The sequence below is a fragment of the Salvelinus fontinalis genome, chromosome 18, assembly GCF_029448725.1.
Source record: "Salvelinus fontinalis isolate EN_2023a chromosome 18, ASM2944872v1, whole genome shotgun sequence".
NCBI lineage: Eukaryota > Metazoa > Chordata > Actinopteri > Salmoniformes > Salmonidae > Salvelinus > Salvelinus fontinalis.
In genome coordinates this window covers 59,715,471-59,737,493 of record NC_074682.1, presented here as the reverse complement: position 1 = coordinate 59,737,493, position 22,023 = coordinate 59,715,471, and the positions used below count along the sequence as shown (strand labels likewise).

Here is a 22,023-nt window from a genome sequence, read left to right as displayed (position 1 = left end):
CAACCCAAATTTAAAAATGGATTACATTTAGATTTTTTTGGGGGGGGGGGGGGTCACTGGCCTACACACACACACAATACCCCATAATGTTTTTAGAAATGTTTACAAATTCATTAAAAATGAAATGCTGAAATGTCTTGAGTGAATAATTATTCAACCACTTTGTCATGGCGATGCCTAAATAAGTTCAGGAGTTAACATGTGCTTAACAAGTCAAATAATAAGTTTCATGGACTCACTCTGTGTGTAATAACAATGTTTAACATGATTTATGAATGACTACCTCATCTCTGTACACCACACATAGAATTATCTGGAAGGTCCCTCAGTGAATTTCACACACAGATTCAACCACAAAGACCAGGGAGGTTTTCCAATACCTCGTAAAGAAGAGCACCTATTGGTAGATGGGTAACAATAATGAATAAAGCAGACATTGAAGATCCCTTTGAGCATGGTGAAGTTAGTGATTACACCATGAGGCCAATCATGACTTTAAAACAGTTACAGAGTTTAATGGCTGTGATAGGATAGAAACTGAGGAAGGATCAACAACATTGTAGTTACTCCACAATACAAACAAAAATGACAGAGTGAAAAGGAGGAAGCCGGTACAGAATAAACAATATTCCAAAACATGCATCCTGTTTGCAACAAGGAACTAAAGTAATACTGAAACAAATGTGGCAAAGCAATTCACTTTTTGTCCTGAATACAAAGCGTTATGTTTGGGACAAATACAACACATTACTGAGTACCACTGCATCATGTTATGGGTATGCTTGTAATCGTTAAGGACTGGTAAGTTTTTCAGGATAAAAAATACATGAAATGGAGCTAAGGACAGGAGAAATCCTAGAGGAAAACCAGGTTCAGTCTGCTTTCCACCAGACACTGGGAGATGAATTCCCCTTTCAGCAGGACAATAACCTAAAACACAAAGCCACGTCTACACTGGAGTTGCTTACCATGACGAAATAGAATGTTCCCGAGAAGCCGAGTTAAAGTTTTGACTTAAATCTACTTGAAAATCTATGGCAAGACCTGAAAATGGTTGTCTAGCAATGATCAACAACCTATTTGAAAAGATTAAATGGACAAATGTTGCACAATTCAGGTGTGGAAAGCTCTTAGACTTACCCAGAAACACTCACAGCTCTTAGACTTACCCAGAAACACTCACAGCTCTTAGACTTACCCAGAAACACTCACAGCTGTAATCGCTTCCAAAGGTGATTCTAACATGTATTAACTCAGGGGTGTAAATACTTATGTAAATGAGATATTTCTGTATTTCATATTTATTTAATTTGATAACATTTCTAAAAACTTAGTCAACATGGGCCAGCATCCCTGTGGAACGCTTTCGACACCTTGTAGAGTCCATGCCCTGACCAATTGAGGCTGTTCTGAGAGCAAGGTGTTCCTAATGCTTTGTCCACTCAGTGTATAGGCGTTACGGTGCCATGGGGGAGGAAAGGGAAACTGAAGACAAACAAATGACCAGCAATAATAAGACTTTCATATTTAAAAACAAAAAAATTGATTATATTATTTTTGATAAATACTAAATAATATTTAAGATTGGTATCATTCCATAATAAATGTGCTTCAGCGACTATGGGTTGGGGGTGGAGCTATGGGTTGGGGGAGGAGCTATGGGTAGGGGGAGGGGCTATGTACAAAGATAACAAATAAATATCACACTTGTGTGGACTGTACAAATTCCCAGGATGCATTTGGATTATAAACGATAAGAAACATCACAGAACTTCCTTTGAGGAGGAGGAAGAGGAACAGGGGAGGAAGAGGGGAAGGAGGAGAAGAAGAGGAATCTTTGGGGGGTTTGATTCCCTGTTTGTCCCTTGTGTCTTGTTTGGTTAGTCCATCCTCCAGCCTGTGAAGGCGGGTTATGGTAACGTAGTCCATCCTCCAGCCTGTGAAGGCAGGTTATGGTAACGTAGTCCATCCTCCAGCCTGTGAAGGCAGGTTATGGTAACGCAGTCCATCCGCCAGTCTGTGAAGGCGGTTATGGTAACGTAGTCCAACCGTCAGTCTGTGAAGGCGGGTTATGGTAACGTAGTCCATCCTCCAGCCTGTGAAGGCAGGTTATGGTAACGTAGTCCATCCTCCAGCCTGTGAAGGCTGTTATGGTAACGTAGTCCATCCTCCAGCCTGTGAAGGCAGGTTATGGTAACGTAGTCCATCCTCCAGCCTGTGAAGGCAGGTTATGGTAACGTAGTCCAACCGTCAGTCTGTGAAGGCGGGTTATGGTAACGTAGTCCATCCTCCAGCCTGTGAAGGCAGGTTATGGTAACGTAGTCCATCCTCCAGCCTGTGAAGGCTGTTATGGTAACGTAGTCCATCCTCCAGCCTGTGAAGGCAGGTTATGGTAACGTAGTCCATCCTCCAGCCTGTGAAGGCAGGTTATGGTAACGTAGTCCATCCTCCAGCCTGTGAAGGCGGGTTATGGTAACGTAGTCCATCCTCCAGCCTGTGAAGGCGGGTTATGGTAACGTAGTCCATCCTCCAGCCTGTGAAGGCGGTTATGGTAACGTAGTCCATCCTCCAGCCTGTGAAGGCGGGTTATGGTAACGTAGTCCATCCTCCAGCCTGTGAAGGCGGGTTATGGTAACGTAGTCCATCCTCCAGCCTGTGAAGGCGGGTTATGGTAACGTAGTCCATCCTCCAGCCTGTGAAGGCGGGTTATGGTAACGTAGTCCATCCTCCAGCCTGTGAAGGCGGTTATGGTAACGTAGTCCATCCTCCAGCCTGTGAAGGCGGGTTATGGTAACGTAGTCCATCCTCCAGCCTGTGAAGGCAGGTTATGGTAACGTAGTCCATCCGTCAGCCTGTGAAGGCGGGTTATGGTAACGCAGTCCCTCCGCCAGCCTGTGAAGGCGGGTTATGGTAACGTAGTCCATCCGTCAGCCTGTGAAGGCGGTTATGGTAACGTAGTCCATCCTCCAGCCTGTGAAGGCGGGTTATGGTAACGTAGTCCATCCTCCAGCCTGTGAAGGCGGTTATGGTAACGTAGTCCATCCTCCAGCCTGTGAAGGCGGTTATGGTAACGTAGTCCATCCTCCATCCTGTGAAGGCAGGTTATGGTAACGTAGTCCATCCTCCAGCCTGTGAAGGCGGGTTATGGTAACGTAGTCCATCCTCCAGCCTGTGAAGGCGGTTATGGTAACGTAGTCCATCCTCCAGCCTGTGAAGGCAGGTTATGGTAACGTAGTCCATCCGTCAGCCTGTGAAGGCGGTTATGGTAACGCAGTCCATCCGCCAGCCTGTGAAGGCGGGTTATGGTAACGTAGTCCATCCTCCAGCCTGTGAAGGCGGGTTATGGTAACGTAGTCCATCCTCCAGCCTGTGAAGGCAGGTTATGGTAACGTAGTCCATCCGTCAGCCTGTGAAGGCGGGTTATGGTAACGCAGTCCCTCCGCCAGCCTGTGAAGGCGGGTTATGGTAACGTAGTCCATCCTCCAGCCTGTGAAGGCGGGTTATGGTAACGTAGTCCATCCTCCAGCCTGTGAAGGCGGGTTATGGTAACGTAGTCCATCCTCCAGCCTGTGAAGGCAGGTTATGGTAACGTAGTCCATCCGTCAGCCTGTGAAGGCGGTTATGGTAACGTAGTCCATCCTCCAGCCTGTGAAGGCGGTTATGGTAACGTAGTCCATCCTCCAGCCTGTGAAGGCGTGTTATGGTAACGTAGTCCATCCTCCAGCCTGTGAAGGCGGTTATGGTAACGTAGTCCATCCTCCAGCCTGTGAAGGCGGTTATGGTAACGTAGTCCATCCTCCAGCCTGTGAAGGCGGGTTATGGTAACGTAGTCCATCCTCCAGCCTGTGAAGGCGGGTTATGGTAACGTAGTCCATCCTCCAGCCTGTGAAGGCGGGTTATGGTAACGTAGTCCATCCTCCAGCCTGTGAAGGCAGGTTATGGTAATGTAGTCCATCCTCCAGCCTGTGAAGGCGGGTTATGGTAACGTAGTCCATCCTCCAGCCTGTGAAGGCGGGTTATGGTAACGTAGTCCATCCTCCAGCCTGTGAAGGCAGGTTATGGTAATGTAGTCCATCCTCCAGCCTGTGAAGGCGGGTTATGGTAACGTAGTCCATCCTCCAGCCTGTGAACGTTGGTTTGAAAACCGCAGGGCTCAACAGTGCCACCATTTTACTCGTATATATGTCTATATATTTAGCTGTGTGATTATAGCTTTAATATCTCAAATATTTTTCATTGTGCTCCTACATTTCTTTGTGTGCCGCCAACATTTTTCGGCAGGTGCACACATGGTCCTTGTAAAAAGGGTCAGCGTAGAGACGTGCTTTAAACCTCCTGGAAGAAGAACCAGTCAGTCAGCCAGGGAGTTCTACAGACAGAAGAACCAGTCAGGCAGCTAGGGAGTTCTACCGGCAGAAGAACCAGTCAGTCAGCCAGGGAGTTCTACCGGCAGAAGAACCAGTCAGTCAGCTAGGGAGTTCTACCGGCAGAAGAACCAGTCAGTCAGCCAGGGAGTTCTACAGACAGAAGAACCAGTCAGTCAGCTAGGGAGTTCTACCGGCAGAAGAACCAGTCAGTCAGCCAGGGAGTTCTACCGGCAGAAGAACCAGTCAGTCAGCTAGGGAGTTCTACCGGCAGAAGAACCAGTCAGCCAGCCAGTGAGTTCTACCGGCAGAAGAACCAGTCAGGCAGAACAACCAGTCAGTCACACCGGCAGAAGAACCAGTCAGCCAACCAGTGACTTCTACAGGCAGAAGAACCAGCCAGTCAGTTAGTTCTACAGGCGGAATAACCAGCCAGCCACATAGTTCTACAGGCAGAATAACCAGTCAGCCAGCCAGTGAGTTCTACAGGCAGAAGAACCAGCCAGTCAACCAGTTAGTTCTACAGGAAGAAGAACCAGTCAGCCAGGGAGTTCTACAGGCAGAATAACCAGTCAGCCAGTGAGTTCTACAGGCAGAAGAACCAGTCAGCCAGTGAGTTCTACAGGCAGAATAACCAGTCAGTCGGCCAGTGAGTTCTACAGGCAGAAGAACCAGTCAGCCAGTGAGTTCTACAGACAGAAGAACCAGTCAGCCAGTGAGTTCTACAGACAGAAGAACCAGTCAGCCAGTGAGTTCTACAGGCAGAAGAACCAGTCAGCCAGTGAGTTCTACAGGCAGAAGAACCAGTCAGCCAGTGAGTTCTACAGGCAGCTCCCTACTACACAGCACTTCCCACTGTCTCGCTAACAGACATATCAGCCTCTCCCTGCTGTCTGCTCCGGGGACATAGATACACCACAGTACCTCGTTCTCTGTTCCCCCACATCTCCTCCTCCTCCCTTTCTCCCCTCCTCCTCCTCCTCCTCCTCCTCCTCCTCCTCCTCCTCCTCCCCTCTCCTCTTCTCCAAAGTGGTCCATGGTAAGCTGACAGAGGAGGTCTGGCCCAGGGACATCGTCGAAGACTAACGTCAGGGCCTGCGGGTACGTCTGGTAACCCATGAGGACTCTATCCAGGTCTCTTATTCGTCGAGCGTCGGTCAGTTGGTACTTATCTCGGGGAGGGGGCTCCTTGGCAAAGTCCGGCAGCGGGTAGCTGATATAATCCTCATCCAGCAGGAAAACGTCTGTACTGGTCAGGATCAGAGTCTTAGGATGGAGGACAGGCCTTGGGGTGGAGGGAGCCTGGGGAGGCAGGCTCTGTTGGGGGATATGGGGCCTGATGGAGGGCGCTGGGCCTGGAGCCTGAGGGTAGGGGTGAAGACGAGGCTGGCTAGCAGAGACCGGGCTCTGGGGGTGGAGGTGAGACTTTCTATCCCCCTGCAGACCCCCGGTGGAAGTCTGTCTGTCTGCAGCTGGGGCCTGGGTCTGTGGGAGCACATGGAGGCCCTGTGAGAAACCTAGCCCCTGGGTCTGCACCTGGAAGACCAGTACGTAGAGCAGGATATTGCAGGAGGACGCCGCCCCAAAAGGACCTTTCCTCTCGGCTACGATAAAGGTCAGGTCTCCAATCTCTTCTTCACTGGGGTAGATGAACTTTACCCTGCTAGAGTGGACCAGTTCATAGTTCTCCATCTTACCTGGGAGTAGACAACAGATTGGGAAAGACAGGACTCATTTAGTTTGGTACATCAACACAGTAGAACAAAAAGGACCCATTTATTCTGAATCCCAAATAGAACCCCTAGATTCTACCCATGTTATTGTGGAGATAGTGGACAATCCACTCACATCTCCACAAAGGGGCATTTTACTGATGAAAACGTACAGATATAAAATGTTATGAATACCTTTGGATTTATTTCCAAACTGCGAGTAGAAGTCTTGTTCGGAGGGTTCAGGAGAGGGTAGTTTGTCCTGTAGAGAGAGGACCGTCATCAGCTGCTGTAGGAAGCGATGTGTCCCGTAACTGTCCCTCGTCAGACAACAGATGATGTGGTTCGCCGACGGCCCTGGAGACATAACACACAACACAGGTTACAGCCAGCCTAGTCCAGCAGCCAGCCCAGTCCCCAGCAGCCAGCCCAGTCCCCAGCAGCCAGCCCAGTCCCCTGCAGCCAGCCCAGTCCCCAGCAGCCAGCCTAGTCCCCAGCAGCCAGCCCAGTCCCCAGCAGCCAGCCCAGTCCCCAGCAGCCAGCCTAGTCCCCAGCAGCCAGCCTAGTCCCCAGCAGCCAGCCCAGTCCCCAGCAGCCAGCCCAGTCCCCAGCAGCCAGCCCAGTCCCCAGCAGCCAGCCCAGTCCCCAGCAGCCAGCCCAGTCCCCAGCAGCCAGCCTAGTCCCCAGCAGCCAGCCCAGTCCCCAGCAGCCAGCCCAGTCCCCAGCAGCCAGCCCAGTCCCCAGCAGCCAGCCCAGTCCCCAGCAGCCAGCCCAGTCCCCAGCAGCCAGCCTAGTCCCCAGCAGCCAGCCTAGTCCCCAGCAGCCAGCCTAGTCCCCAGCAGCCAGCCTAGTCCCCAGCAGCCAGCCTAGTCCCCAGCAGCCAGCCCAGTCCCCAGCAGCCAGCCCAGTCCCCAGCAGCCAGCCTAGCAGCCAGCCCAGTCCCCAGCAGCCAGCCTAGTCCCCAGCAGCCAGTCCAGCCCCCTGTAGCCAGCCTAGTCCCCAGTCCCTAGCAGCCAACCAGCCCAGTCCCCAGCAGCCAGCCCAGTCCCCAGCAGCCAGTCCAGCCCCCTGTAGCCAGCCTAGTCCCCAGTCCCCAGCAGCCAGCAAGCCCAGTCCCCAGCAGCCAGCCCAGTCCCCAGCAGAAAGCCCAGTCCCCAGCAGAAAGCCCAGTCCTCAGCAGCCAACCCAGCAGCCAGTCCAGCCCCCTGTAGCCAGCCCAGTCCCCAGCAGCCAGCCAATTCCAGCCCAGTCCCCTGTGGCCAGCCAGCCCAGCAGCCAGCCCAGTCCCCAGCAGCCAGCCCAGTCCCCTGTAGCCAGCCCAGCAGCCAGTCCAGTCCCCAGCAGCCAGACCAGTCCCCAGTCCAGCCCCCTGTAGCCTAGTCCAGCAGACAGCCCAGTCCAGCCCCCAGCAGCCAGCCCAGTCCCCAGCAGCCTAGTCCAGCAGCCAGCCCAGTCCCCGGCAGCCAGCCTAGTCCAGCAGCCAGCCCAGTCCCCGGCAGCCAGCCTAGTCCCCAGCAGCCTAGTCCAGCAGCCAGCCCAGTCCCCGGCAGCCAGCCTAGTCCAGCAGCCAGCCCAGTCCCCGGCAGCCAGCCTAGTCCAGCAGCCAGCCCAGTCCCCGGCAGCCAGCCTAGTCCAGCAGCCAGCCCAGTCCCCGGCAGCCAGCCCAGTCCCCGGCAGCCAGCCCAGTCCCCGGCAGCCAGCCCAGTCCCCGGCAGCCAGCCCAGTCCCCGGCAGCCAGCCTAGTCCAGCAGCCAGCCCAGTCCCCGGCAGCCAGCCCAGTCCCCGGCAGCCAGCCCAGTCCCCGGCAGCCAGCCCAGTCCCCAGCAGCCAGCCCAGCAGCCAGCCCAGTCCCCAGCAGCCAGCCCAGTCCCCAGCAGCCAGCCTAGTCCCCAGCAGCCAGCCCAGCAGCCAGCCCAGTCCCCAGCAGCCAGCCCAGTCCCCAGCAGCCAGCCCAGCAGCCAGCAGCCAGCCCAGTCCCCAGCAGCCAGCCCAGTCCCCAGCAGCCAGCCCAGTCCCCAGCAGCCAGCCCAGTCCCCAGCAGCCACCCCAGTCCCCAGCAGCCAGCCTAGTCCCCAGCAGCCAGCCTAGTCCCCAGCAGCCAGCCTAGTCCCCAGCAGCCAGCCCAGCAGCCAGCCCAGTCCCCAGCAGCCAGCCCAGTCCCCAGCAGCCAGCCCAGCAGCCAGCCCAGTCCCCAGCAACCAGCCCAGCAGCCAGCCCAGTCCCCGGCAGCCAGCCTAGTCCCCAGCAGCCTAGTCCAGCAGCCAGCCCAGTCCCCGGCAGCCAGCCTAGTCCAGCAGCCAGCCCAGTCCCCGGCAGCCAGCCTAGTCCCCAGCAGCCTAGTCCAGCAGCCAGCCCAGTCCCCGGCAGCCAGCCTAGTCCAGCAGCCAGCCCAGTCCCCGGCAGCCAGCCTAGTCCAGCAGCCAGCCCAGACAACACAAGTAACATACTCCACTGAACAGAAATATAAATCATCATCTAAAGTGTTGGTCCCATGTTTCATGCCCTGAAATGTTCCATACGCATAAAAAGCTTATTTCTCAAATGTTTGTTTACATCCTTTTTAGTGAGCATTTCTCCTATGTCAAGATAATCCAGCCACCTGACAAGTGTGGCATATCAAGAAGCTGATTTAAACAGCATCATTACACAGGTGCACCTTGTGCTGGGGACAATAAAACAATGCCACAGATGTCAAGTTGAGGGAGCGTGAAATTGGAATGCTGACTGAAGGAATGTCCACCAGAGCTGTTGCCAGAGAATTGAATGTTCATTTATCTTCCATAATCTGCGTCCAACTTTGTTTTAAGGAATTTAGCAGTACGTCCAACCGGCCTCGCAACCGCAGACCACATATATGGCGTCGTGTGGGCGAGCGCTTTGCGGATGTCAACGTTGTAAACAGAGTGCCCCATGGTGGCGATGGGCTTGGGCAGGCATAACACAACGAATACAATTGCATTTTATCGATGGCAATTTGAATGCACAGAGACGAGATCCTGAGGTCTATTGCCATTCATTCACCGCCATCACCTCATGTTTCAGCATGATAATGCACGGCTCCATGTCACAAGGATCTGTACACAATTCCTGGAAGCTGAAAATGTCCCAGTTCTTCCATGGCCTGCATACTCAGACATGTCACCAATTGAGCATGTTTGGGATGCTCTGGATCAACGTGTACCAGTTCCCACCAATATCCAGCAATTCCACAGTCCACAATCAAAAGCATGATCAACTCTATGCGAAGGAGATGTGTTGTGCTGCATGAGGCTAAATGGTGGACACACCAGATACTGACTGGTTTTCATGAGGCTAAATGGTGGTCACACCAGATACTGACTGGTTTTCTGATCCACACCCCTACATATTTTTTTTAAGGTATCTGTGACCATCAGATGCATATCTGTATTCCCAGTCATGTGAAATCGATATATTAGGGTCTAATGAATTTATTTAAATTGACTGATTTTCTTATTTGAGCTTTAACTCAGTAAAATCTTTGAAGTTGTTGCGTTGATATGTTTGTTCAGTATTTATTATCAGGTGAAATGATCTGGGATTGGGATTTCTATGAATTCTGGGAGTTCCATGAATTCTGGGATAGGGAGTTCCATGAATTCTGGGAGTTCCATGAATTCTGGGAGTTCCATGAATTCTGGGATAGGGAGTTCCATGAATTCTGGGAGTTCCATGAATTCTGGGATTGGGAGTTCCATGAATTCTGGGAGTTCCATGAATTCTGGGAGTTCCATGAATTCTGGGAGTTCCATGCATTCTGGGAGTTCCATGCATTCTGGGATTGGGAGTTCTATGCATTCTGGGATTGGGAGTTCTATGCATTCTGGGATTGGGAGTTCTATGCATTCTGGGATTGGGAGTTCTATGCATTCTGGGATTGGGAGTTCTATGCATTCTGGGATTGGGAGTTCTATGCATTCTGGGATTGGGAGTTCTATGCATTCTGGGATTGGGAGTTCTATGCATTCTGGGATTGGGAGTTCTATGCATTCTGGGATTGGGAGTTCTATGCATTCTGGGATTGGGAGTTCTATGCATTCTGGGATTGGGAGTTCTATGCATTCTGGGATTGGGAGTTCTATGCATTCTGGGATTGGGAGTTCTATGCATTCTGGGATTGGGAGTTCTATGCATTCTGGGATTGGGAGTTCTATGCATTCTGGGATTGGGAGTTCTATGCATTCTGGGATTGGGAGTTCTATTAATTTTGGGATTGGGAGTTCTATTAATTTTGGGATTGGGAGTTCTATGCATTTTGGGATTGGGAGTTCTATGCATTTTGGGATTGGGAGTTCTATGCATTTTGGGATTGGGAGTTCCATGCATTTTGGGATTGGGAGTTCCATGAATTCTGGGAGTTCCATGAATTCTGGGAGTTCCATGAATTCTGGGAGTTCCATGCATTCTGGGAGTTCCATGCATTCTGGGAGTTCCATGCATTCTGGGAGTTCCATGCATTCTGGGAGTTCCATGCATTCTGGGAGTTCCATGCATTCTGGGAGTTCCATGCATTCTGGGAGTTCCATGCATTCTGGGAGTTCCATGCATTCTGGGAGTTCCATGCATTCTGGGAGTTCCATGCATTCTGGGAGTTCCATGCATTCTGGGAGTTCCATGCATTCTGGGAGTTCCATGCATTCTGGGAGTTCTATGCATTCTGGGAGTTCTATGCATTCTGGGAGTTCTATGCATTCTGGGAGTTCTATGCATTCTGGGAGTTCCATGCATTCTGGGAGTTCCATGCATTCTGGGAGTTCCATGCATTCTGGGAGTTCCATGCATTCTGGGAGTTCCATGCATTCTGGGAGTTCCATGCATTCTGGGAGTTCCATGCATTCTGGGAGTTCCATGCATTCTGGGAGTTCCATGCATTCTGGGAGTTCCATGCATTCTGGGAGTTCCATGCATTCTGGGATTGGGAGTTCCATGCATTCTGGGATTGGGAGTTCCATGCATTCTGGGATTGGGAGTTCCATGCATTCTGGGATTGGGAGTTCCATGCATTCTGGGATTGGGAGTTCCATGCATTCTGGGATTGGGAGTTCCATGCATTCTGGGATTGGGAGTTCCATGCATTCTGGGATTGGGAGTTCCATGCATTCTGGGATTGGGAGTTCCATGCATTCTGGGATTGGGAGTTCCATGCATTCTGGGATTGGGAGTTCCATGCATTCTGGGATTGGGAGTTCCATGCATTCTGGGATTGGGAGTTCCATGCATTCTGGGATTGGGAGTTCCATGCATTCTGGGATTGGGAGTTCCATGCATTCTGGGATTGGGAGTTCCATGCATTCTGGGATTGGGAGTTCCATGCATTCTGGGATTGGGAGTTCCATGCATTCTGGGATTGGGAGTTCCATGCATTCTGGGATTGGGAGTTCCATGCATTCTGGGATTGGGAGTTCCATGCATTCTGGGATTGGGAGTTCCATGCATTCTGGGATTGGGAGTTCCATGCATTCTGGGATTGGGAGTTCCATGCATTCTGGGATTGGGAGTTCCATGCATTCTGGGATTGGGAGTTCCATGCATTCTGGGATTGGGAGTTCCATGCATTCTGGGATTGGGAGTTCCATGCATTCTGGGATTGGGAGTTCCATGCATTCTGGGATTGGGAGTTCCATGCATTCTGGGATTGGGAGTTCCATGCATTCTGGGATTGGGAGTTCCATGCATTCTGGGATTGGGAGTTCCATGCATTCTGGGATTGGGAGTTCCATGCATTCTGGGATTGGGAGTTCCATGCATTCTGGGATTGGGAGTTCCATGCATTCTGGAATTGGGAGTTCTATGAATTCTGGAATTGGGAGTTCTATGAATTCTGGAATTGGGAGTTCTATGAATTCTGGAATTGGGAGTTCTATGAATTCTGGAATTGGGAGTTCTATGAATTCTGGAATTGGGAGTTCTATGAATTCTGGAATTGGGAGTTCTATGAATTCTGGGATTGGGAGTTCTATGAATTCTGGGATTGGGAGTTCTATGAATTCTGGGATTGGGAGTTCTATGAATTCTGGGATTGGGAGTTCTATGAATTCTGGGATTGGGAGTTCTATGAATTCTGGGATTGGGAGTTCTATGAATTCTGGGATTGGGAGTTCTATGAATTCTGGGATTGGGAGTTCTATGAATTCTGGGATTGGGAGTTCTATGCATTCTGGGATTGGGAGTTCTATGCATTCTGGGATTGGGAGTTCTATGCATTCTGGGATTGGGAGTTCTATGCATTCTGGGATTGGGAGTTCTATGCATTCTGGGATTGGGAGTTCTATGCATTCTGGGATTGGGAGTTCTATGCATTCTGGGATTGGGAGTTCTATGCATTCTGGGATTGGGAGTTCTATGCATTCTGGGATTGGGAGTTCTATGCATTCTGGGATTGGGAGTTCTATGCATTCTGGGATTGGGAGTTCTATGCATTCTGGGATTGGGAGTTCTATGCATTCTGGGATTGGGAGTTCTATGCATTCTGGGATTGGGAGTTCTATGCATTCTGGGATTGGGAGTTCTATGCATTCTGGGATTGGGAGTTCTATGAATTCAGATAACACTTTGCAGTATGTTTAACTGTCTTTAACATCCTGATCCTAGTCCTCTCTGTGACACCGTAGTCATCCATTCATTCTCCCTACTCACCCACCACCCTGAAGTACTGGTCGAACAGGCCCACGTTGACAGAGTGGAGGTCGTGGAGGTCGATGGTGAGACAGTAAGACATGATCAGCTCTGGGTCCTGATGGTCACAGTGGCTCCAGTCCCACAGTACTGAAGGATACAGACAGCACACATTACTACAGTCCCACAGTATAAAGACAGCACACATTACTACTGACCCACAGTACTGAAGGATACAGACAACACACATTAATACAGACCCACAGTACTGAAGGATAAAGACAGCACACATTACTACAGACCCACAGTATAAAGACAACACATATTACTACAGACCCACAGTACACATTACTACAGTCCCACAGTATAAAGACAGAAAACATTACTACAGACCCACAGTATAAAGATAGAAAACATTACTACAGACCCACAGTATAAAGACAGCACACATCACTACAGTATAAAGACAGTACACATTACTACAGTCCCACAGTACACATTACTACAGACCCACAGTATAAAGACAGAAAACATTACTACAGACCCACAGTATAAAGACAGAAAACATTACTACAGACCCACAGTATAAAGACAGCACACATCACTACAGTATAAAGACAGTACACATTACTACAGTCCCACAGTACACATTACTACAGACCCACAGTATAAAGACAGAAAACATTACTACAGACCCACAGTATAAAGACAGAAAACATTACTACAGACCCACAGTATAAAGATAGAAAACATTACTACAGACCCACAGTATAAAGACAGAAAACATTACTACAGACCCACAGTATAAAGATAGAAAACATTACTACAGACCCACAGTATAAAGATAGAAAACATTACTACAGACCCACAGTATAAAGACAGAAAACATTACTACAGACCCACAGTATAAAGACAACACACATTACTACAGACCCACAGTATAAAGACAGAAAACATTACTACAGACCCACAGTATAAAGACAGAAAACATTACTACAGACCCACAGTATAAAGATAGAAAACATTACTACAGACCCACAGTATAAAGACAGAAAACATTACTACAGACCCACAGTATAAAGACAGAAAACATTACTACAGACCCACAGTATAAAGACAACACACATTACTACAATTTTAATTGTAGGTCTTTTAATTGGCTCATGCTTACTTCGATTAAAATAAGCAGAGTAAGGTGTTCACATGACTAATGCCACTCTGCCTACTGGCACAATCAGTTATATTTAGAGGTACTGGTGTGCATGTAAACATACTCACTCTGACTGACAGACTCTCTCTCAAAGTCATGCAGCTCGTTTCAACTAGATCTTGTGATTGATTCTTTTCTTACGTCACTGAGAGTAGCTGCCGTGCGGTGTGTGTGTGTGTGTGTGTATCTTACGTGATTGGTCGTTGAGCGTGGAGGCGGAGTCATCCAGCAGGAAGTAGAGAGCTTTAGTAGAGAGCATGATACAGGAAGTGGCCTCGACGTCAGGTGACTTATAAAAAACCACCGATGACCACAGGATGTGATGCAGCTCCTCCTTCTCTTCCTGGTCAACACACACACAGACCATCCCCTTTAAACATCTCAGACATCACAGACACTAGCCATCCCCTTTAAACATCTCAGACATCACAGACACTAGCCATCCCCTTTAAACATCTCATACACATCACAGACACTAGCCATCCCCTTTAAACATCTCATACACATCACAGAAACAAACCATCCCCTTTAAACATCACATACACATCACAGGCACTAGCCATCCCCTTTAAACATCTCATACACATCACAGACACTAGCCATCCCCTTTAAACATCTCATACACATCACATGCACTAGCCATCCCCTTTAAACATCTCATACACATCACAGGCACTAGCCATCCCCTTTAAACATCTCATACACATCACAGGCACACGCCATCCCCTTTAAACATCACAGGTGGTAAGAAGTCATTGTTATTGATGAATGTGTATGTCAAGGTTTCAGTTAGCTGGAAATTAACAGTTTTTAGCTGCAAAAAAAGAAATGATATGAAAAGCTGATAAATAAAAAAATTGTTGCCTGCCAAATTGTCCGGGAGAAGAAAAAAAAGAAAAGAAAAAAATCACATGGCAAAATAATGTTTTTTATTAATTGATGGAAATACCGGCCGATGCGTTCCATCTTCAAAGGAACATATACTTCCTACATCCTCTGATTGGACAGGTGTGTTTCTATTCTAACTCACACAGAAAAAGGAAAAATCCCTCCTTACCACTGCAAACCAATAATGGACAAAAGCCTAGACTAATCCTAATTGAAATATCATAAAAGGATTCAAATTAGTTAAAGTTATAGAGAGTATATCCAAAATATTATAACATGTTTGATGTCCTAAAGTTGCAGCTTTTAAAAAAAGGAGAATAAAATAATTATGAAAAGTCACAGTGTATGGCTTGGCTGTTCTCAAATCACAGCTTTAATTTTCAATGACAAATATTTCAGGTCACAAGAAGGGAAATTGTGCAAACAATACCAAGGTAGAAAAATCAAATGAGAACTCCAAAAAAAAAAAAAAAAAATTACAGCTGTGAAAAGCTTATGAAAGAAACCATGCATAGAGTTGACCTAGTACCAACGTACAACCGACCTCCAACGCATATAGTAGCCTAATAGGAGAGGATGAGGCACAAATGTCAATCATTTAAAGGGCAACTCCACCATTTTTTTAACCTCATGTTCATGATCTCCAGCACAATACCAGTGTCAACAAATGTGAAAAAAGTTTTGTAGAAAAGAAAGAAAAACCCATTAAAGTTCTACCAGATGACATCATCAAAAAGGTAAAACATTTTAAAATCTGTGATTTTAAAACACTATGAAATTCGCAGAGAAGTGGGGAGCAAGAAAACGTCCTCCTTTGGGCTAGAAACTCGTTGCGGGTTTTGAAAGTCAATGTTTTTTTGTTTTTTTTACTTCAAATCGTACCCTGTGATGTCACAGAGAAGCATTTTTAGGCCATTTCTTCTCTTTTTTAACCAGATCATATAAACTGTTTTCACATACAGTACATTCAGAAAGTATTCAGACCTCTCAACTTTCTCCACATTTTGTTACGTTACAGACTTATTCTAAAATGGATGCAATTCTTTTTTTCTCATCATCAATCTACACACAATACCACATAATGACATCACAATACCACATAATGACATCACAATACCACATAATGACATCACAATACCCCATAATGACAAAGCAATACCCCATAATGACATCACAATACCACATAATGACATCACAATACCACATAATGACATCACAATACCACATAATGACATCACAATACCCCATAATGACAAAGCAATACCCCATAATGACATCACAATACCCCATAATGACAAAGCAAAAACAGTTTCGATTTTTTTTCAAATGTATTAAAAATGTTTAAAAAATATTCAGACTCTTTACTCAGTACTTTGTTGAAGCACCTTTGGTAGCGATTACAGCCTTGAGTCTTCTTGGGTATGATGCTACAAGCTTGGCACGCCTGTATATGTATTCCTCTCAATCTCTGTCAGGTTGGATGGGGAGCGTCGCTGCACAGCTATTTTCAGGTCTCTCCAGAGATGTTCGATCGGGTTCAAGTCCGGGCTCTGGTTGGGCCACTCAAGGACATTCAGAGACTTGTCTAGAAGCCACTCCTGCGTTGTCTTGGCTGTGTGCTTTGTGTCATTGTCCTGTTGGAAGGTGAACCTTCGCCCCAGTCTGAGGTTCTGAGCAGGTTTTCATGAAGGATCTATCTGTACTTTGCTCTGTTGGTGCCAGGTTTCCTCCAGATGTGATACTTGGCATTCAGGCCTAAGAGTTCAATCTTGGTTTCATTAGATTGAACTGCAGCACTTCACCAATGCCTTATTAGTGAGGTGCTGCAGAGATGGTTGTCCTTCTGGAAGGTTCTCTCATCTCCACAGAGGAACTCTGGAGCTCTGTCAGAGTGATCATTGGGTTCTTGGTCACCTCCTTGACCAAGGCCCTTCTCCCCCGGTTGCTCAGTTTGGCCGGGCGGCCAGCTCTCGGAAGAGTCCACTGTGGGGCCACTGTGTTCTTGGGGACCTTCAATGCTGCAGACATTTTTTGGTACCCTTCCCCAGATCTGTGCCTCAACACAATCCTGTCATGGAGCTCTACGGACAATTCCTTCGACCTCAAGCCTTGGTTTTTGCTCTGACATGCACTGTCAACTGTGGGACCTTACATAGACAGGTTTGTGCCTTTCCAAATCATGTCCAATCAATTTAATTTACCACAGGTGGATTCCAATCAAGTTGTAGAAACATCTCAAGGATGATCAATGGAAACAGGATGCACCTGAGCTCAATTTCGAGTCTCATAGCAAAGGGTCTGAATACTTATGTAAATAAGGTATTTCTGTTTGTTATTTTCTATACATTTGCAAAAAATACAAAGTTTTCGCTTCATCATTATTGGGTATTGTGATGTCATGATGGGGTACTGTGATGTCATTATTGGGCATTGTGATGTCATGATGGGGTATTGTGATGTCATTATTGGGTATTGTGTATAGATTGATGAAGAAAATGTTTCAATTGAATCCATTTTAGAATAAGGCTGTAACGTAACAAAATGTGGAAAAAGTCAAGGGGTCTAAATTACTGTCCCAATGCGCTGTATGCAGACACTGGTTTGGAGATGAGGTTGAAAAGTGACAGAATTGCCCTTTAATAAATATCCAGTTCTGAGGACAGCAGAGTTGATGATTTTACGACCCATCCCACAAAGCACAGTCAGCGAGGCTCGTTAACGGTCACTCGCTACAGATGCGCGCTTTGGCACACAGACACACCTCTTTCGTGCACAGCTCATACAAATAGCCAATAGGAGAGGTCGTTTCCAAATTAGACAATTAAAATACTATATTTTGAAGTTATTACTGTGTAGGGATACTTGTTCTTCTAGCCTGAATGTTTAGTAAAAAATAAAAAATAAAGTATGAAATAAATTGATTATTTGTAGTAGAGATGAAGACAACGGACAACGTTTTGCTTTTCAATAAAACAGGTCATGTTGGTATAAGAGCTTTACAGGCTAAATCCTTTTCTGTTAATATGAATTACCATAATCTGAATGTGATTTCTGTCATTCTGAGCACCGTGGGTGGACGCCGTTATGGGTTATGCACCAAATGGGTCCGGTACATATCTAAAACGTCTGGTCAATTTAAATCTTACCAGTCACATTCTCCGGCGACCAATTTTTGCGCCTGCGTGTGTGTGTGTGTTGCGTGCATACATCTGTGTGTGTGTGTGTGTGTGTGTTATCTCTCTCCCTCTACCTCTGCAATGTTTGTGTGGAAGAACCCCAGCAGCTGGTGTCCCCGAAGCCCAGAGACGAGGGACAGGGCTGGGGACAGGGACAGGTGGGATGGGACCTGGTTGTCTCCAGTCAGCTTCTCCACCAGGATGTCTGTTGGGTAGGACAGGGACAGCGATGGCCGAGGGCGCTGAGCACCCCGAGGGCTAGATGGAGAGAGAGAGAGAGAGAAACAATATGTCATGAAAAATGGAATAACCTCGATCTTGATAGCTAACTGTTAGCTATAGAATACATTTTTATATTCACTAAACATTTCAATTTAGCTACATTTCTATTTTACAAAAAATCGGACAGTCTGTCCTTCAGTAAAGTCTGTCCTTCAGTAACTCGGACGGTCTGTCCTTCAGTAATGAGACAGTCTGTCCTTCAGTAATGAGACAGTCTGTCCTTCAGTAATGAGACAGTCTGTCCTTCAGTAATGAGACAGTCTGTCCTTCAGTAATGAGACAGTCTGTCCTTCAGTAATGAGACAGTCTGTCCTTCAGTAACTCGGACAGCCTGTCCTTCAGTAATGAGACAGTCTGTCCTTCAGTAACTCGGACAGCCTGTCCTTCAGTAATGAGACAGTCTGTCCTTCAGTAATGAGACAGTCTGTCCTTCAGTAACTCGGACAGCCTGTCCTTCAGTAATGAGACAGTCTGTCCTTCAGTAACTCGGACAGCCTGTCCTTCAGTAATGAGACAGTCTGTCCTTCAGTAACTCGGACAGCCTGTCCTTCAGTAACTCGGACAGCCTGTTCTTCAGTAACGAGACAGTCTGTCCTTCAGTAACTCGGACAGCCTGTCCTTCAGTAATGAGACAGTCTGTCCTTCAGTAACTCGGACAGCCTGTCCTTCAGTAATGAGACAGTCTGTCCTTCAGTAACTCGGACAGCCTGTTCTTCAGTAATGAGACAGTCTGTCCTTCAGTAACTCGGACAGCCTGTTCTTCAGTAATGAGACAGTCTGTTCTTCAGTAATGAGACAGTCTGTCCTTCAGTAACTCGGACAGTCTGTCCTTCAGTAATGAGACAGTCTGTCCTTCAGTAACTCGGACGGCCTGTCCTTCAGTAACTCGGACGGTCTGTCCTTCAGTAATGAGACAGTCTGTCCTTCAGTAATGAGACAGTCTGTCCTTCAGTAACTCGGACGGTCTGTCCTTCAGTAATGAGACGGTCTGTCCTTCAGTAATGAGACGGTCTGTCCTTCAGTAACTCGGACAGCCTGTCCTTCAGTAACTCGGACAGCCTGTCCTTCAGTAATGAGACAGTGTGTCCTTCAGTAATGAGACAGTGTGTCCTTCAGTAATGAGACAGTCTGTCCTTCAGTAATGAGACAGTCTGTCCTTCAGTAATGAGACAGTCTGTCCTTCAGTAACTCGGACAGTCTGTCCTTCAGTAACTCGGACAGTCTGTCCTTCAGTAATGAGACAGTCTGTCCTTCAGTAATGAGACAGTCTGTCCTTCAGTAATGAGACAGTCTGTCCTTCAGTAATGAGACAGTCTGTCCTTCAGTAATGAGACAGTCTGTCCTTCAGTAATGAGACAGTCTGTCCTTCAGTAATGAGACAGTGTGTCCTTCAGTAATGAGACAGTGTGTCCTTCAGTAATGAGACGGTCTGTCCTTCAGTAACTCGGACAGCCTGTCCTTCAGTAACTCGGACGGTCTGTCCTTCAGTAATGAGACAGTCTGTCCTTCAGTAATGAGACAGTCTGTCCTTCAGTAATGAGACAGTCTGTCCTTCAGTAATGAGACAGTCTGTCCTTCAGTAATGAGACAGTCTGTCCTTCAGTAATGAGACAGCCTGTCCTTCAGTAACTCGGACAGCCTGTCCTTCAGTAACTCGGACGGTCTGTCCTTCAGTAATGAGACAGTCTGTCCTTCAGTAATGAGACAGTCTGTCCTTCAGTAATGAGACAGTCTGTCCTTCAGTAATGAGACAGTCTGTCCTTCAGTAATGAGACAGTCTGTCCTTCAGTAACTCGGACAGTCTGTCCTTCAGTAATGAGACAGTCTGTCCTTCAGTAATGAGACAGTCTGTCCTTCAGTAATGAGACAGTCTGTCCTTCAGTAATGAGACAGTCTGTCCTTCAGTAACTCGGACAGTCTGTCCTTCAGTAATGAGACAGTCTGTCCTTCAGTAATGAGACAGTCTGTCCTTCAGTAATGAGACGGTCTGTCCTTCAGTAATGAGACAGTCTGTCCTTCAGTAATGAGACAGTCTGTCCTTCAGTAATGAGACAGCCTGTCCTTCAGTAACTCGGACAGCCTGTCCTTCAGTAACTCGGACGGTCTGTCCTTCAGTAACTCGGACGGTCTGTCCTTCAGTAATGAGACAGTCTGTCCTTCAGTAATGAGACAGTCTGTCCTTCAGTAATGAGACAGTCTGTCCTTCAGTAATGAGACAGTCTGTCCTTCAGTAACTCGGACAGTCTGTCCTTCAGTAATGAGACAGTCTGTCCTTCAGTAATGAGACGGTCTGTCCTTCAGTAATGAGACGGTCTGTCCTTCAGTAATGAGACGGTCTGTCCTTCAGTAATGAGACGGTCTGTCCTTCAGTAATGAGACGGTCTGTCCTTCAGTAACTCGGACAGCCTGTCCTTCAGTAACTCGGACGGCCTGTCCTTCAGTAACTCGGACGGTCTGTCCTTCAGTAATGAGACAGTCTGTCCTTCAGTAATGAGACAGTCTGTCCTTCAGTAATGAGACAGTCTGTCCTTCAGTAATGAGACAGTCTGTCCTTCAGTAATGAGACAGTCTGTCCTTCAGTAATGAGACAGTGTGTCCTTCAGTAATGAGACAGTGTGTCCTTCAGTAATGAGACAGTGTGTCCTTCAGTAATGAGACAGTGTGTCCTTCAGTAATGAGACAGTGTGTCCTTCAGTAATGAGACAGTGTGTCCTTCAGTAACTCGGACAGTGTGTCCTTCAGTAACTCGGACAGTGTGTCCTTCAGTAATGAGACAGTGTGTCCTTCAGTAATGAGACAGTGTGTCCTTCAGTAATGAGACAGTGTGTCCTTCAGTAATGAGACAGTGTGTCCTTCAGTAATGAGACAGTGTGTCCTTCAGTAATGAGACAGTGTGTCCTTCAGTAATGAGACAGTCTGTCCTTCAGTAAAGAGACAGTCTGTCCTTCAGTAAAGAGACAGTCTGTCCTTCAGTAAAGAGACAGTCTGTCCTTCAGTAAAGAGACAGTCTGTCCTTCAGTAAAGAGACAGTCTGTCCTTCAGTAAAGAGACAGTCTGTCCTTCAGTAAAGAGACAGTCTGTCCTTCAGTAAAGAGACAGTCTGTCCTTCAGTAAAGAGACAGTCTGTCCTTCAGTAAAGAGACAGTCTGTCCTTCAGTAAAGAGACAGTCTGTCCTTCAGTAAAGAGACAGTCTGTCCTTCAGTAAAGAGACAGTCTGTCCTTCAGTAAAGAGACAGTCTGTCCTTCAGTAAAGAGACAGTGTGTCCTTCAGTAATGAGACAGTGTGTCCTTCAGTAATGAGACAGTGTGTCCTTCAGTAATGAGACAGTGTGTTCTTCAGTAATGAGACAGTGTGTCCTTCAGTAATGAGACAGTGTGTCCTTCAGTAATGAGACAGTGTGTCCTTCAGTAATGAGACAGTGTGTCCTTCAGTAATGAGACAGTGTGTCCTTCAGTAATGAGACAGTGTGTCCTTCAGTAATGAGACAGTGTGTCCTTCAGTAATGAGACAGTGTGTCCTTCAGTAATGAGACAGTGTGTCCTTCAGTAATGAGACAGTGTGTCCTTCAGTAATGAGACAGTGTGTCCTTCAGTAATGAGACAGTGTGTCCTTCAGTAATGAGACAGTCTGTCCTTCAGTAATGAGACAGTCTGTCCTTCAGTAATGAGACAGTCTGTCCTTCAGTAATGAGACAGTCTGTCCTTCAGTAATGAGACAGTGTGTCCTTCAGTAAAGAGACAGTCTGTCCTTCAGTAA

At 47.6% G+C, this 22,023-nt stretch overlaps 1 protein-coding gene across 1 annotated transcript in view; it reads right to left on the bottom strand.

Moving 5' to 3' along the window:
- Window positions 1-490: 490 nt before the first annotated feature.
- The window catches only part of nisch (nischarin), a 50,945-nt gene continuing 29,412 nt past the window's right edge, over window positions 491-22,023 (bottom strand). Inside the window, exons 17-21 of the mRNA XM_055869950.1 lie at window positions 18,058-18,241; window positions 14,112-14,262; window positions 12,731-12,859; window positions 6,272-6,433; window positions 491-6,061 (exon numbers count right to left, since the gene is read on the bottom strand). Of these exons, the coding sequence (XP_055725925.1) occupies window positions 5,172-6,061; window positions 6,272-6,433; window positions 12,731-12,859; window positions 14,112-14,262; window positions 18,058-18,241 (1,516 nt within the window). The 3' untranslated portion in view covers window positions 491-5,171. The remainder of the gene's footprint in view (window positions 6,062-6,271; window positions 6,434-12,730; window positions 12,860-14,111; window positions 14,263-18,057; window positions 18,242-22,023) is intronic.